At 42.4% G+C, this 17,017-nt stretch overlaps 2 protein-coding genes across 4 annotated transcripts in view; one reads left to right on the top strand and one right to left on the bottom strand.

Moving 5' to 3' along the window:
• The first annotated feature begins 2,428 nt into the window (after positions 1–2,428).
• Positions 2,429–10,685, top strand: ppp1r1c (protein phosphatase 1, regulatory (inhibitor) subunit 1C). 2 transcript variants are annotated; one of them, XM_028992179.1, is made up of 6 exons: positions 2,429–2,881; positions 3,798–3,858; positions 6,871–6,902; positions 7,204–7,270; positions 9,274–9,489; positions 9,798–10,685. In XM_028992179.1, exons 1-6 carry the CDS (start codon positions 2,801–2,803, stop codon positions 9,863–9,865), a joined length of 525 nt encoding a protein of 174 aa, XP_028848012.1. In that variant the 5' UTR covers positions 2,429–2,800; the 3' UTR covers positions 9,866–10,685. The 2 variants fall into 2 exon arrangements, with proteins under 2 accessions (XP_028848012.1, XP_028848013.1); XM_028992180.1 differs by lacking the exons at positions 6,871–6,902; positions 7,204–7,270 and having other exon boundaries at positions 2,430–2,881.
• A 2,779-nt stretch (positions 10,686–13,464) lies between these two features.
• The window catches only part of pde1a (phosphodiesterase 1A, calmodulin-dependent), a 34,791-nt gene continuing 31,238 nt past the window's right edge, over positions 13,465–17,017 (bottom strand). For both annotated transcript variants that reach the window (XM_028990809.1, XM_028990810.1), the window contains 8 exons: positions 16,181–16,306; positions 16,003–16,104; positions 15,710–15,830; positions 14,783–14,864; positions 14,542–14,656; positions 14,247–14,434; positions 13,929–14,135; positions 13,465–13,704 (listed from right to left, as the gene is read on the bottom strand). In XM_028990809.1, the coding sequence (XP_028846642.1) occupies positions 13,658–13,704; positions 13,929–14,135; positions 14,247–14,434; positions 14,542–14,656; positions 14,783–14,864; positions 15,710–15,830; positions 16,003–16,104; positions 16,181–16,306 (988 nt within the window). In that variant the 3' untranslated portion in view covers positions 13,465–13,657. The remainder of the gene's footprint in view (positions 13,705–13,928; positions 14,136–14,246; positions 14,435–14,541; positions 14,657–14,782; positions 14,865–15,709; positions 15,831–16,002; positions 16,105–16,180; positions 16,307–17,017) is intronic.

The raw sequence follows: 17,017 nt of genomic DNA, 5'->3' as shown, positions 1-17,017 counted from the left end.
CGTGAACTTACGCACCCCTTAGACGAAAAAAAAAAAAAACGTCAAGGGGGTAAAGCTGGTGAACCAACTATCTTAACCAGCTTAAAGAATGTTTTTCTACATTTGTCATACCAGCTACAACCTGCTTTGACAAGCATAAGTTGTTTTCCTTCTGGTTTTACTGGTCCTACCAGCTAAGACTATTAAAAACCAGTTATGGCTGACTTTGTATGTATGTTGGTTGCATGTTGTTTTTTCCTACCTGTGTAACAGCTAAGGTCATTAAAAACCACCTAGGAACCAGCTGTGCTTTTTTTTTTTTTTTTTTTTTTTTCCTTCTTCAGCAGGGACAGAGGACACCCTTGCATGACGGACGGGTAAGATGTTGTTGATGTTGAATGTCACCAATGGTTTATTGGGAAGGTTTGTAAGTGTACAATGAGAAGCAGAACCAGATGTTGTGTGAACATCTCGGCCCTTTCCTGTTTTTCAGCGCAACCCTGTTCTCATTACACCACTCCCCTTTCACTTTTTCCACAAGAACACAAATCAGGCCTTGTGCTTCTTTTGGAGGAAAGAGGAGAAAAAGAAAAAAAAAAAAAACCCTCATGTTCTACAGGTAGAGTAACTGATGACTTCACTCGTCAGATTTTCTGATATGGCGTTCAGACCCGCCCCTCAACCCCAACATATGGATGACCTGTAATTCCTCGGCATTTCCTCCAGAGGTATTAGGTGTTCTGCAGACGCCTGTGGGAACAGGGGGATGACTTCATAGCAGGTAAATGGGCACGACTGACGAACTGGCAAAAACAGGACACTGAGACTGTGGGCTACTGTGCTTTGGAGGTGGCACTGGGCTCATGTGAATAACATTTTGTCCTCCAGTATTCACCAGCCTGTAACTAAATGGCGGTGAGTATTACAGAATTTATAACCAAACTGGTGGACTCGACCTTCTGTCATGGATCATTCTAGACAATCACTGGTTCTGCGGGTGGCAGGTCACCTGGAAGATTTCTGAATATAAGACATTGTACTACTGGGACATTACTGGATAGAAACTAAAAATTAATTCAGATCAACACGAGCTGGATGAGCGTATCGTATTTACTCCATAATAATCATTATTTCTTTTCTTCTACGGAAGCAAGAGAGCAACTGGAGAAAGATACTTCATTTAAAACGTATAAAACACTCACTGTCCATGACTGCTGGCCTTCTGTTTAACAAAGCTGATTTAGTCTAACACTTTAGTTCAATATCACTGATATCAGATGACTTAAGATAAGTAGTGTTTGAGTATGAAGGATAATTCACTAACAACTTCTAACAGTAATAATTTTTGTAAAACTCTTATAATATGCATTTTTAATAAATTTGTTATAAAATAATTATGTTGTGCCAGGCCAAACAGGAATGAAACCAGAATGTATGTAATGAAAGCTTAGTGGGTAAGACACTCGCCTGTAAACCAGATGACAACAACGTCACAGGTCTAAACCCCACTTTACTACCATTGTGTCCCTGAGAAAGACATGAGGGCTATTGTCCCTGTAACTACTGATTTTAAATCACTCTGATAAATGACATAAATGAGTATATGGAATATATTTTGTATGTACACTACCAGCCAAATGTCTGTACACACCTCCTTATTTATGGGTCTTGCAATTCTACATTATAAAACAAACTGAAGACACACAACTACGAAATAACACAAGTGAGATTATGTAAAAAACTAAAGGTTTAACAAAAATAGTTGAACAACTTCTCTCCACCACCTTAAGTTAGACAACAGGGATGGTTTCCAACAGTCCTGGACCATTATGAACACTTTATCATCCACTCATGTTAATGAGCATCTCATGAAGCGGCTTTTAATGATGACCATAGTGAACAAAGCCTCCATGAAGGTTAAAAGAGGCAACAGATTCATGAAAGATACTTCACTTTTTCCTAAATACTAAATATGTTTCTTGCATTGAATCCTTCAAAATGACCTCCATCTTCCAAAACTGCTACAGACTAAATGTTCCCAAACTTTTGATTAGTATTATATGCATTTATGTATATGTTTCTATGCACACATTGCACTCTTTTGCACTGCATTCACTGCCTACATTCATGTTCCATGTGAAAATTAGACAGGTTTGCCTAAAAATAAAATCTCATACTGAGCAAAGTGACACTGATTTATATTCACAACTGCAGGATTTATCAATAATGAATCGTCCATAAATGATGTGCCAGGATGATCAAGCACATTATGCATTATGAAGCACATTCTCCTGTCTCAAGGTTTACATTGACCAGGAAGGGAAGCTCAGGCACTGGGCGAAAATGGCCAGCAGAACTCGGATCATCAATAATTAATGGCGCATCAGCAGGTCCCGATGGGGGCTTATATTGCACTTCTTTTCTGAGCGTGGCTAATGGTGCCGGGAGGAGGCTGGGCTGTCTCGTCTCAGAACGTCCAGCCAGAGCAGACGTCCGGCAGCCGGGAGGGAGATTTGGATCCTCCAGGAGCCGCTGGGAACACTGGGAGAGGAGAGCTACTGGCCTCCGGAGTGGAGACAGCACTTCTCCCCCACCCCACCTTCCACTGGCGTTCTTTTCCCTCCCTGAGTGGACGAGGGGAAGGTGGGCCGTCCGGCTCGTAAGGAGGGGGCCAGAGGGGAGGCTGCTGCCGCTTACTCTCACTCGCCCGCTCACTCTCTCTCCTTCTTTACCTCCCTCCCTCTCTCCCACCCTCCACATCTCAGCTTCCCCTTTTTTTTTTTCCACCTTCCTCTCCTGCGCCTGGCTGCTCGTTCGCGACATGGAGCCCAACAGCCCCAAGAAGATCCAGTTCGCCGTGCCCCTCTTCCAGAGCCAGTTGGACCCGCAGGCGGCTGAGCATGTGAGTAGAGGTCCCTCAGAGCCTGCTGAGCTCCCATTACTTCCAGGCTAATGGACTGTAGGCTGTGGAGACGCCGGGTCCCTCTGAGACCCCCACCAAGTGCTTTGTTCTGCTAAATGTAGTTTGTGATATGGATGCATTAGAGGATCATGATGGCTGGAGAAGCATTTATCTGCCTTTGGTATTTTATGAAACGGTGATGTGACATCTCATGCTTTTTAGAAGAAAAGAGAGAGAGCCGTGCAGCTTGTTCAAGTTCTTCCGGTGATTCAAGCTAAATATTTGTGGGGATTCTGATTTAGATGGAGATTCAGTAATTTAGACAAAGGGCTGGACACTCGGTCAGCGCAGAGCCGTCCTGTGAACTTTTCCTGAGGCTGGTAAACAGAAAAATTCCAGGAATAAATTTATGGCGACGGCGCTCGCTGCGCCGGCCAATCGGCAGCGGCCTTGCAGGTGATGACTGCGTAAATCATTAGCGCAGGCACTGTCAGATGATAGTCCACAAATGAGCAGCCAGTCAAAAAGTCCCGGGAAGGGGGAGGGAGGGGGCTGCATGGTCAGGGCCGTGCCGGTGACGCTCTCTTGTTGCTTTCCTGCTGCGTCCATTACAACAGGGACGTACCACAAAAAAAAAACACGCCGATGGTCTGTTATGTGCCGATGGGGGGGGGGTGTTGAGAGAGCGGACTTTAGAGCGATCGCCACTTCAGTTGCAGCATTGATTGTATTGACGCACAGTCTGTGCGGCCTGTAAAACAAACACGAAGCCCAGACGGCGGCCTGAACTCATTAAAATAATTAGCTCTTCAGATTGCAAAAGCCATTGTCGCCGTCGGCTGATGGGCATTTTGCAGGTATTGACCGGCGGGCCGTCGACAGAGCGCCCTGATCTGTGCTTATCTCTCCTGTATAGATCCGAAAGCGGAGGCCGACGCCTGCCACGCTGGTCATCTACAATGACCCCAATTCATCAGGTAAGCCTGCACCGAATGACAAGCGTTGACTGATTCAATAAAACTGTCTCAAATACTCCGAAAGTTCAGACGCGTACAGAATATGTTGAATTGCGGGCTTTGTTTTTTGCATAATGCAGAACATTATTATTTTGTGATGTGATGCTGATAGAAACATATGTTCCAGATTAAGGGTTAATAAAAGAGTTCTAAATGTGCTCCACAAGTAGGGATTGTGTAATGATGCCCTTGCACACGTGCGGACGCAGGGCAACAGTTTTGTCTTTTTCCCATAATTCTAAGGCTGCGCTGTAACCTTGAGATAGAAACAGAGTAACATGTCGTGTGTGGCGCTGGGTCACGCAATCAGCACAAACATCCTCCCCGTGGCGTCAGCATATGGGACCGGAGGGACGACTGGGCCCTCCATGCAGAGTCATCACAAACGGCGCCCCGTCACATCCCCCCGCCTGGCCCTGGCAGCTGGTGATGGTCAGTGGGCCAAGGCTCTGACATCGGAGGGGACGATGTTGACTGCGTTCATCCTGCGTTCAACAACAGAAACTGGGCGCGCTGTTGTGAGCAACAAAAGCCTTGTGATCCTTCAACAGAAGAGCCACATCATCACAGGAGAGGTCTGCCAACCCTGGGAAAAAAAGATGCCCGTGCTGCTAATTGACGGAGCGCGTCGCTGCCCGTACCGATTTCCGACATCTTGCAGTTGCCTTTTTTTTTTCCCTCCGTGACAAATGCACAAATCTTCAGGGCTGCAATTAAAACGTCCGATCGCAGCCAGACCCCGCCAGCCATCTGAACAAGAGATAAATAAAAAGCTCAAGGAAGTTGTTCCAGCTCTCCTGATTCTCCCATACTGTCTTCCCTCCTCATCCTCTTTTCCACCCCTCACGTAATATCCGCCAATGGTGATTTCACAACTATAATATAAAACCGTGTTTACTTCTGCCTGCTGGAGAGCAGATTTATGGACGATGCTTAGATTTGAGCTGCGTGCATGGCCAAAAAGTTCTTCCCTAATAGCTGCATGCTTTCTGTCCCGCTGGCCTGAGGCTGGGATGTGTGTAGGCCTGTTTGTCTCACATGGCCTGTTGTGTGGCGTGAGCATAGTAGACAGTGTTCGATAATCTCCATGTTGTGGGGGAGCCGAGTGGGAGAACAGCATTCATTCGACAAGCGGCCCATTGTCCCGCCGGCATTTTCGCTCTCATCGCAATCCTTGCGGTTCGCTCCGTGTAAAGGCCATTAATAAATAATAAATAACGCTTAATAAGCTTGTGTCCCTTGGCCGCCGCGCGATACGCTATCAGAAGGGTCTCCGGCACTCTCTCGGCATGTTTGTGCAGCTGAACCGGGTTGTTTTTTCGAAGAGGCGCCGATCGCTACGTGGTGCGCCGTAACCGTTCCAAAGCCACAGGCTTTGGCTGGGCCTTTCTTGCGCAATCCGCTGTGCTAACAACGTCCTCATGTGCAGGAGCTTGAGCCGTGAGGCAGACGGGGCTAGTTAAAAACGGCCCCCCTGGGCTACCGAGGCGTTTATAAGAATGAACGGCGCTCTTATCCACATCCCATGTCCGTTCCCTTGGACGGCACTGAATGGCTGCGAGCCTCGTAACCGGGGAAGTGTAGTTTTCTTTTCCTGGCATGCGTAATCCGCAGTAGTGGCATAATAATTCTTTTTATCCATACATTTTTTTTTTTACTTTACAAGGGCAGTTTTTACATGATAAGTAAATATTTCAAACCTAAATGATAAGTTATATTAATTTAGTCTAATGCATTAAGCTAGAGTCAAAGAACTTATTTTGATGAGACCCATTCTTGACATTCCAGTTTTTTTTTTTTTTTTTTAAGTTTTTGGTCAAGACTTGCTTCATTTTGCTATTGCTTGGCTGACTGTGCTCACTGTGATGATAATTTGGTGTAGGGTATCTGTACACACGCAAAATGACTTACGAGCAGTTCAGTAGTCCCATTAGCCATCAGAAATACACTCCTCATCAAATGTACACACGTACAATGGCGCTGTGGTTAACGCATAAATCAACTCTTCCTGGTCGTTTAAATTCATTAAATGTCAGTGAGTCAGAGAGAGTGATCAACTGCTGCTGGATGGGACTTTTACTGTGGCCAGTGGAAGAAAATCCACTCAGAAACAATGAAAAGACACTCAGCTAATGTGGAGACAGAGAATATTTACATCATTGCTAATACAATCAAAGATGTCTTATCCCTTAAAAGATTTTTTTTGAAAATGATACAATTAATGATTTCTTTAGGTTCTAAAATGTGACTTAGAAGCATTCAGGGCATCAAGAGGTACTTTTATGTTGCATTTACTTTATTCAGCTTCGTGATTGCCACTTTATTCATTGGAATTTTATAAACTATTTAATAGAAGTCAAAAGGCACAAGGGATACATTTTTTTTATTGCAATTTAACGTTGTTTTATTACTATTTAGCATTTATTATTCTTTTAAACGCTTATAAATCGGTTCTGCTTATCCAAGACATGGCAAAATATTTGATAACCAACTTGATTGCTAAATGAACGCACTAAACTGGGTCATTTTATGCTGCTTTTGCAAATTTGAAGCTTGTCAACCATAAGCTGCCGATGAACTACATTTTTCACTTTTGTTTGCATTATGTAATTGTGCTGCTTTAAAAGCGCAAAGCCATTACACTCCTCATAAAACTAAGAAAGCAAAACTGCAAGACTGTGAATTATTGTGAGCATTTTCTCCCTGGATTTCACTTGGGCATTTGATGGAATGGCACAGTTAATCAAACTGCGTGCATTTTACTTCCTGCTCTGCTGCACAATACTGCATTCAAAGCCTCTGCACTCATTAAAACCAGGTTTTAATGAGCTAACAGACTGATTTTACAGCTTTTTATATTGATGAGGACCACAAATGTCATTTGTGACTGACCAATAAAGAAGCGTTCGCTGCACAGGTAAAGGTGGACTGTATGTTGTGGAGTAAGTGCGCTTGTTCTATTTCCTTCGGCAGATGACGCGCAGACGACAAGCAGTCAGGGAGAGGTACGTGCCTCCCCCGTCTATTTTATATGTCCTGAGCTTTAGAGTGTCCAGAAACCATAGAGGTCTCCTTCCAGCCTCCTCGGCCGGTATCTTCCATTTATCTTCTTTTTTCCCCCTCCTTTACTTGCGTTACAATCCTATATCCTACATTAGGCAGGCCTCGGCCAGGCTGTGGGGTATTATATGGAGGCCAGTGTGATGCAGTTGTCATTGATTATCTGGGAGAGCTCAGCTCCTGAAATAGAGTCGGGTGAAATCGGATCTCGGCTCTCATGCTGTTCTTTTCCATCCCTGGATTCAGGCGTCCAATGTCCAGCTTTCTCCTGCTCAGAGGAAGCAGAGTGTTTACACCCCACCCACAATGAGAGGTACCTTCTCCAGCACAAATGATACCGCACACCGAGCATCACGTTATATTTTGATTTCGTTCCCGCTCCTTGCCCATCCTTTTACGACCATCGCTTTGTTTTTGCCTGCAATCTTGTTTTTCGTTATATATATTTATCGCTTATTGGTTGGTATGTTCAGTTTATCAAGGATCGTTCAACTTACTTTGGCACATTTTGTGGGTTCATTTTATATAAGAGCATGCACTGTATTGTTGCTGATCCTGGTTAGGATCAGTAGCCACTGTGGTCGTGATGTTTATTAGGCTGCGACCGTGTAAGACCTATCTGAAACACTTCAAAGAAGCTGCTGTCAGAGACCTTTGTTCTGCCGCACAGACACTGCGTGCCGCTGAAGCGCAGTTCCTCCCAGGTTGGATATATAAAATTGTTCCTGCGTTCTGGCTGTTTAAAAGCGAAGGAAAGGAAAGGAACGGGAGTGAACGGCCTTGAATCGGTTGGGGAAGGCAGACAATTTCCATCACGGGGAGTTTTTCAGGACAAGACTGAGCGCGAGAGGCTCTTCGCTGACTCATGGCGAAAGCATTTCCTGTAATGGACGTGCTAAATCCACATTAGCTTCAGCTATCAATTGATGGGCCCTCGCAGCGTCCCGGCCATAAATGGGCAGCAGCCCGGCCCTCTCCATAATGAGTGAACACTCAGCATCCTTTCAGCTTTCATTAACTGGAGTAGCACTTACGTATAGGCGTTGGGCAGACAACTGGCACGCTCCTCGCCTTATAGATTGAAGCACAGACACATGATGTCATATTTTTAATCATTAGTAATGCAATAAAGGTTTACTTTACTTTCCAGTAAATTACTGCAGACACCGCATATATTAGTGAGCACAATCAAAATGGTTCATTTTCATTTAGCAGTGCTTACTAATTACATAATATATCTTTTTGATATATTATGACACAGCTTAATGGGCAAAATCTAGTATAAAACACATACACATAAACAAACAATTTTGATGCTGTTACCGAAGTTAGTTGTAATTGATAATCATAGTTCTATTTACGATGAGACGGTGCTATGGAGAGTAATAACTTTGTATGGCTGGTAGGGCTGTCAGGTAATTAAATAAAATAACAAATAAAAGTTAATTACACAAGATTTATCACAATTAATTCTTATCTCCCGCGTTAAACACCCTCGTCCAGGAGATGTCATTGGCCCTACATCTTTGTCACTGTCTGTCTCTATCTTTATGTAAGGATTGTCTCTGGCTAGGATGGATTTTACTGCCATGTCATTGGTCAGCTGTGTTCATTTGAATGTGTTAAATGTAAAAATGAATGGAAGCAATTAAGGCCAAGATTTTGACAGCCCTAATTTTACCATGTCACTCAATAAAAGGTTATTAAATCCAGTCACTTCTTTAATGCTGCTCAGAAACCGTCCCAGCAATTGTTTAGATTTCTTGGATAGTTGGTGGTCTCTTTGAAAGCCCTCAGGACCAGTAAAGCTTTTGATTTGGGTTTTTTTACTGTAGCACTGCAGCCCATATAAAGATGATTTACTACGCAATCTGTGCCTCTGACTGTGACCCAGGGTCTGTGGCATTGCATGTGTAGGCTTGGGAGCCATAAAATGAAGAATTGAAGCGTTCTTTGTGAGGTCATTGTTAAACATTTGGTCATTGATTTATTGATTTCTTCCTGCAGATTTATGTTATGCAGCATGCCTTCATCATGCTTCTATCACGCTTGTTCCTTTTTGGTTTGCATATATTTTTCTTGTCATTCAGTAGTTCAATCTGTAAACTCAATGTCATTTAACATATTGGGTATTAAAAGCCAAAAAAAAAGCAGTTTACATTGCTGGTTTATAGAGGATTGATTATGCTGGAATTGTTCCTGTTTAGACAGAAATTTGTGTTTCGTGTAGACGTGAGTAAAAACAGTGGCGAGCAGGGCGGTCAGAGAGCTGACCAGCGGTGTGGTGCTGTGCTCTCTCTCCTCTGTTGGGTGCAGAGCTGCAGCTGGTGGTGGAGCAGCACTTTCAGAGGCAGGAACAGAAGGAGGCGGGGTTCTGTGACAGCCCAGACACGCCCAGTCCAATCACGGCGCAGCGCTATGGCAACGAGGCCCAGTGGGCCAACCACAACTGCCCAGAGCCCAATGGTAATGAGGCATATGTCAGTGCGCCCCTCAGCTCTGAGGAGAGCCCAGGCTGCAGTGGTGTTGGGGGTAAGTTCGGGGCAGGAACAGGACAAAGTGCTCGAAAAATTCCCATGTACAGAATTGCATGAACGAGAGAGTGGATCTCAGTGCATGTGTGTAGTGTGTATTGTTGTGGCCAAATTTTTTTCTGGGCCTTAAAAAAGAATGCATGAATAAAGGTCATCAGACTGCATGAAGACTGATGCCACATATACAACTAGGGTTGTATACTGAATGTTTTTTTTGGAGATCTGGCTAATGGGCGCCATTTGTCTCTCTCTTTTTATATTTTTTATTCTTATGATTGTTGTTGTTATTTTGAAAATTTTATGCAGGAGAGTCACCAGAGGCCTCAGAGTGTCAGCAGAATAACTTGTCAAGTCCTTCATCAGTCTCTCGATAACCTCACATTAACAGCCTCATTCTCATGGATCTGTTCTCTATTCCTTTCTTTTAACTAAGTCAATACCTGCAGAAAGGTGTAATCATAAAAAAAAACTATATATGTATGCAAACAACCCATGAAAATCTGCTTACCTCTGGCTACTCAGTCAACAAGCATAAGACTGTTCAATATTTTCTACTGATTTGTCAAGATGAGCATAAAAAATGTCTTTTATTATTTTCTTTTTTTTAAAATGTGTAATATTTGGAAACTTCTTACCAATACGAAAATTCTCTCTGTGGTTCCAAATATTGTTCTGTTTTCCGGACACACACATACAGAACATTTGAACAATTGTAATTGTTTTATTTTGCATTCTGTTTGTGGAATGAGGTTTGAACATTAAATAAAGAGATTACTGTATTTTAAACGGATTAAGCCCTTTAGTTTCTTTGTGATGACATGTTTTAATTGAGTTGAGTATTTTGTCTTCTAGAAAAGGCAACCAGAGCTGTATGTTAGTGGAATTAAGTGCACATAAAAAGGCGGACACTGTGTTTGCAACATAGTACCTTGACACAAAAGTGTTATCGAGCTAACTTGCATGCAGCCTTTTTATTGGAATCCCTGTGATTTACTGCTAGCTAAAGTGCAGCCCTTACCAACAGATGTATGAAGCAGAGGTACATTGGTAACTGACTATATTATTTGGTTGAACTGTGAAACAAACTTCCCTCTATGGGCCACTGACACCAGACTTTTATCTGGAAACAATGGAAGGCGGCCTTGCCCCTCACCGTAGTCAAAGCAGCTGATGACTGTGATGGCGTGTGCTGATGGTGTGTCTCTCTGCAGGCAGGGATCATACAGAGAGCCAGAGAGGACACGACGAGGTCCGGGACACCCAGCACCCAGCCCGACACGCCCAGCCTCAGCTAGACACATTGTCTGAGGAGCCGTCTGCGGCCCCTCCGAGGCGTAAAGACACACCCTATCAGCACCAGCCACCCTTCTCTCCAGGTAACACGCCGAAAGGGCTGCTCATGGTCTGTGTAATGCTTATCAGTTCAATTCAAAGTACAGACACACCACCACAGCAAACGACCAACCCCTCATGCAGCAAATCTTATTACTGAATATGGAACATTGAATAACTGGAGACCAGTTTTTACCTTTCATCTGAATAAAAACAGTAAATTGTACATTAACTTAAAAATCCCAATTTAATATTTCAATAAAAGGTTTTTCACCAGAGCTGCCTGGAATTTTTATTGAATCTCTACGCAAACAGCAGCATACTGTTTCTAAGAAACTGCACAATTGACTGATTTAATAACAAATTACTTGCCCGATGAGTTCTGTGCATGCGCAACAATTGGGGTTGAGGTCAGGATTAGGCCGCTAACATTGTGGCTTTCGGAGTACGCATGCATACACACACAAATGCAGAACCAATTGGGCAAGTGGTACCGATTTGGTACTGACAAACACCACCATGAAGCCCTTACACTATCCTGTTATCATGTGAAGTGCTTGTCCCATGATCCTGCATTCCCAGCTTGGAAATTGTAATTACAACCTATGCCTCTCAAGTGCATACCTGGGAAATACACACAAATTAGGACAATGAGTGCGACTAATGTCATTTGAAAAAAATGATGTCATTTAAAAACAAAATATGCACAGACAGACACTCATCACTTATGTGCACTTATATATATATATATTAGTATTGATTATCTTAAACATGACCATTTTCTCATGTGATGCACCGTGAAAAAATAGCATTTAAATATTTGAATATACCAATGTAAATATGGGTTTGTTTCACCATTTATGTGCTCAGTACTCATAATTAGCACATGAAGGTAGCCTTAACCTTGATGAAACCACAATTCTGAATTTTAATAACAAAAACCAGTAAATGGCGGTCACTGTTACACAGCTTTGTACTTGTCCAAGGGGACATAAACAGGAAGTCTACCACATAAGAATTGATCTTCATGTTGACCTTCTTTGCATCTGACTCAAGGGACAAAGGTGCTGAAGACCAAAACAGCATCTCCTTTTCCTGAGGAAGAGGAGACTCTCGGCGATCAAAAGGACTGCAATCCAAATTGAAGGTCTCCGCAAGATGCCCCCCCAAATCAATTGGAGGGTCGAATGGAGGTTTTGTGGGTATTTTTCTACGGGGACATTTTCATTGCTTTCTTTAATTATTCATGGTAGCAATAGAGTCGACGTCAGTAAGAATGTCAAGTGCAGAAATGTTGAAAGCATTGACTTTAATCTGAAGGACGTTCATGTTTTTACTTTTCGTGTTAACTCAAGCTTCTCTGTGATAACTGCTATAGGGAGACTAGTCAGATCAGAAGCAATAGAGAACAACCCAGTTTATATTGATCCAAATGGTATATAAAAGTATGCAAACTGTCTTTTCTGACAGATGTGCTATTTTTGTAATATCTGCTGTGTTTCATATTGAGGTGCTGTATGAGATTTAGACTTAAATTTGAGTTTATGTGGGCCATAGTGTTTTGGGCTCCTGGTAAGACTTTTTCCTACTCTTTCTCATCTGATGTTTCTTTCCTGTCACATTTTTAAATGCCATTATCCTTCTCTCTGAGTTACAATGGTAAGCCAAGCTATTTTTTTTTTTTACCAATCATGATTTAAACAGATTAGTGCCTTAATTACAGGGGAATAATCAGGTAGTCCAAGAACTTCTACTGTTATGGTAATTATGTTACGTTATAGATAAGATGTGATCACATTAAAGGGTTAACTAAGACCTAAATGCCGTATACATGATTCATCTTCCAATTTGTGGTAATTTTCATTGCATAAGACCAGAATAACGCACACGACCATGAAAAAATGAATGGGATTAAAACAAGTAATTATGTTGTCATTTTTTTAATTACTAACAATTGATGAGTGATTGAAATTCCCGGGAACCCGCAGTGCAAAACTCAAGACCAAATATGCAACAGCCGCGTTCTTTCCCTGTGACTATGTGTGGAAATGATCTGACTGACAAAAACACAAAAACTGTGACTGGGGCTTGACACTTCTGCCAGAACCTTTTGGAATCGTTTTTAAAGATGAATGATGGATTATATTTTTTCCAAGGCATAATCAAATACACTCTGTTCCTCATCAACAGGACCCCCCCCCCCCCCCCCCCCCCCCCCCGTAATGTGCTCTTTGCTTTCTATCAACATGAAATAAATAAGACTGCTTATTTTTCCTTTTATTGAACTCCTTATATTTGTATGTGCTCATTTATGAAGTAAAAAAATCTAAAACAAACACAGATGAAGTGACTTTAGTTCCCTTAAAGTGCCTTGAAATGCATTCATTATGAATCAGAGCACTTTGGAACCAAGTGAACCTCCTCATGCTGAATTATAAATCATTACGACTGTGAGCTCTAAGTTCACAATAGTCTAGGTCCTGATGCTATTACCAGAATCCATCAGCACTTTCGATGTGAGAGATAATGACCTATGGCACCGAAGTTGCTTTATAAAATCTAAAGCCACTTGTCAATCAGAGAGCCACGGTCGTTCCTGTGAAGAATGACTGACTCAAACAAATGATGATGAAGACGGGACTAATGGTGGTGCAAATGGGAGCAGAACAATCTTTAATAAATAACAATACAGTTGACTGAAAATAAAAACTGATTTACAAAAAATAGATATAATAATCATAATCATAATAGTAATTATCGTTGTCATATTAATACATTAAAAATACAAACAAACAAAGAATAATGCCTAGGAAGCAAAGTGGCAGCATTGGGTCTCAAGGGCTCTGAGCATCTTCGTCAAGGGCTGGCTGGGGTCCTTCTCCTGCAAAAAAAAACAGTATCCATGACAACAACTGCACACAAGTGTCTTCTGATGACAGTCACCCTGAGGACACCTTACACATCAGTTACCATAGCGATACAGCGTGGCTGTCTTTTAATAACAAGGACTTTCTGAGGGGAGGAATATCAAGGCCAAAAGCCAGGCACGATTTATTAACATACTGCACACACACTGTATGGGGTTTGGTATAAAAGCTTTGTTACCGTTCCACGGGAGAGGGTCAGAGCTGTGGGCGTCTGCGGTGGAATTGTCCTCTGGGGATTCTGGGATCTGGTTCAGAGAGTCTTGGGAAGAGTTATGGGACTCTGTGTTGTTCAGTTCATTCAGAGACTTTGGCTCGGGGTCCCTCCCTCTGCCCGGACTGCGCTCCTTGGTGCAGGAAGTCAGCTCTTGCTCCTTCCTTGCCAGCTCTGAAGAGCAGAATAGTTGAGATATGACGAGACCTGGTTCTGACCGAGCAAAGCCACGTGACAATGCGATGTAGATGAAATACGTGAGTGAGTGTGTGTGGAGGAGGCAACCTTGAACAGAGAGCTCCTTCCAGCGCTCCTTGTTGTTGTGAATGACGTCAGCCAGCGTGTGGCGCACTCGCTTCAAGTCAATACTGCCCAGTGAGTAGTCAATAGGAGGCCCCTGATCGGACCTGGACCCAAGGCCGCTGTGTCTTTGTACGGACTCTACCACTGCCGCGGACCCCCTGCCAGTCAAACTACCAAGGAAACTAAATATTAAATTACAGATAAATTAACACTTATCGAATACTAACTATTACATTGGTGGAAGACAATATATTGGTAGAAAAAAAATATGGAGTACCTGGACCTCCGGACATCCCCTGATTTCAGTGCTTCCTCTATAAGAGGAGAGATAATTTTCTCTGTTGTATCGACTAACACAGAGAAAGTTGGTTCCACAATGAAGTCAATAAACCCTGGAAGAATTACAAAAAGTTTAAGTGAAGAAAAGCTTTTCATTCCTGAACAGGTCACTATGTGCAATGTCTATGCGTAACCTGAAGGAGGCAGTGTGGAGCTGTTTCAGCTTTCTGACTCCCTACCTATTTGGGACTGCGCAATCATGGTAGCTTTGCGATCACATAGCGGAGAGAATGGCAACCCCAGTTCAGCCTCCTTATCCCCCTGAAAAACCAGCAAGTCACAGTTCTCAGTGCTTATTTTAGAAATAGTCATTTTCCTGCAAAGAATTAAACCACAGTATGTCAGACATATCACCTTTAATCATATGAATCAAATTTGGGGAGTCCAGATAAACATAAATGATTACAAAGGGTTAATAATATTAGTAAAAAGAAGAACAACAGTCAAAATAATTTCAAAAGTAAAATGAAAGTTTAATTATTAGTAATATTTAGTCCTTTCTTGATCTGGAATAATTGATCCTTTCCTCCATTACATTACATGCAACTATGCTTTTAAAATCATACAACTTACAGTTTATCTAGCTAATGCTGTCTAGCTAATGTTGACACCAAAGGCTTTAACTTAGATATCATCAATGGTGTGTTTTTTACTTCTTTGGTAGAAAAAAATATTTTTTTTTACTTTTCAAAAACATTAGTTATATCTACAGGGTGGGCCATTTATATGGATACACCTTAATAAGATGGGAATGGTTGGTGACATTGAACACATTTTATAAGTGGTCAAAAACCTATAAATAACTAATGAAAGAATAAAGTTACGCTATTGCACACCATTGTTTTTCTTGTGAAATTACCAATGAATATGATGTCACATGACCCTCTTCCTATTTAAAAAACAAAAGTTGGATCCAATGGCCGACATCAAAATGGCCACTATGGTCACCACCCATCTTGAAAAGTTTGCCCCCTCACATATACTAATGTGCCACAAACAGGACGTTAATATCACCAAATATTCCCATTTTATTAAGGTGTGTCCATATAAATGGCCCACCCTGTATAGAAACTATTTTGCCTGGATATTTTTTTCAGTGGCTGTACCTGTCTGAAGAACTCCTCCATGAGGGCTTGTGTCCAGCGGTAGTGCAGCTTCCAGGCTTTAGCCGGGTGGCTTATGTCGGCCGCGTGTAGCATCAGTGACAGGGCCTTGGGCTTGTCTATTCTGCCAACCACAGAAGAAACAACACACACTTCAGCCCACATACACCGCAGGCCAATCACTCAGAGAAATGTGTGAGGGGGCAGCACATGAGGGGAGGATGTGGGCAGATAACATCCGCAGCTCCACGAGGGAGGAACAAGGCTCGGGTTGATAACATCTGCAGCACTCTCACCCCTCTGGCTGCTGGAGGGCGCTCCTCATGGTCTTGATTTGCTGGAAGTGGCAAGACATGTCTGTGCTCATGACCATTTCAATCACCAGGGAGCGCAGCTCTCTGTAGGGGACACATGAGACACTTAGCCCGTTAAGGTCCCAGACGCAGGAAAGTCAAAGATCATGGCCGCTCCTACCGCCAGTCATCCTTCGACAGGTTCACCAGGATATTCATTTCATCCTCTTGCATAAGACGGTAGGCCGCACTCACATGGTGGTTCTCAAGAACTGAGCGGTCGTTGTACAGAATGGCCACCTCAGACCTGGCAGAGCATCATGGTGTTACCTTCACAGCCTTTTCACACAGAATTCACAAGTACACTCATACACACAAATTATTTATATATATATGTGCGTGTGGACATTTTCCCCCAAAATTTAATCTTTTAATTGAGAACTAGAGCCTGCCAAATAGTTTCAGAAATGATTATTCTGCAAAATACTGTTTGCAAAAACTATTATTATGATATAATTAATAAATTTTTTCATAAATTATTCATTGTATTCAGTGTTTTTTTCAAATATTGTATTTTTTTTATATCAAAAATATTTAAATATATATAACATTGTAAATGATGCCTTCTTCCATTTTACTTTCAGTAGTCCAGGACTTTTTCTTGCATACTGCAATTGTTTCTTCCTTTTGCAAAAAAATTATATTTTAAATCATTTCAGGTCACAATACAGTGTGTCACTCAAACAGCTCAGAGCACAATAAGATACCTGAAAGGAACAATACCGATATCCTTTTCCACCACAAACGCTCATCATTCACAATCCGACAGCCAGGCCGGTTGTTTGTTCTGTGAGGGCGAGGCATATAAAGGCAGCGCTTTTTAAGTGGCACATTTGTATTCTCAGTAGCTCTGGCGCTACCCTGCTTTTTCCCAGTCTGAAGGCCAGCCCTGAAATGCAGAGCATCCTATTTATCCTCTCCACGTAATGACTCACAGTCGGAAATGTGCTGCTATATA

Source organism: Denticeps clupeoides, chromosome 9 (genome assembly GCF_900700375.1).
Source record: "Denticeps clupeoides chromosome 9, fDenClu1.1, whole genome shotgun sequence".
Lineage (NCBI taxonomy): Eukaryota > Metazoa > Chordata > Actinopteri > Clupeiformes > Denticipitidae > Denticeps > Denticeps clupeoides.
The sequence above is the reverse complement of the archived record's forward strand: the minus strand, read 5'-3'. Positions and strand labels throughout refer to the sequence as shown.

Bases quoted from the DNA above. Each gene is read 5' to 3' on its own strand.
- ppp1r1c (XM_028992179.1), top strand. From the start codon at position 2,801: ATGGAGCCCAACAGCCCCAAGAAGATCCAGTTCGCCGTGCCCCTCTTC. The intron at 3,859-6,870 runs GTAAGCCTGCAC...TTCCTTCGGCAG, and splicing joins CAATGACCCCAATTCATCAG to ATGACGCGCAGACGACAAGC. The intron at 9,490-9,797 runs GTAAGTTCGGGG...AATTTTATGCAG, and splicing joins AGGCTGCAGTGGTGTTGGGG to GAGAGTCACCAGAGGCCTCA.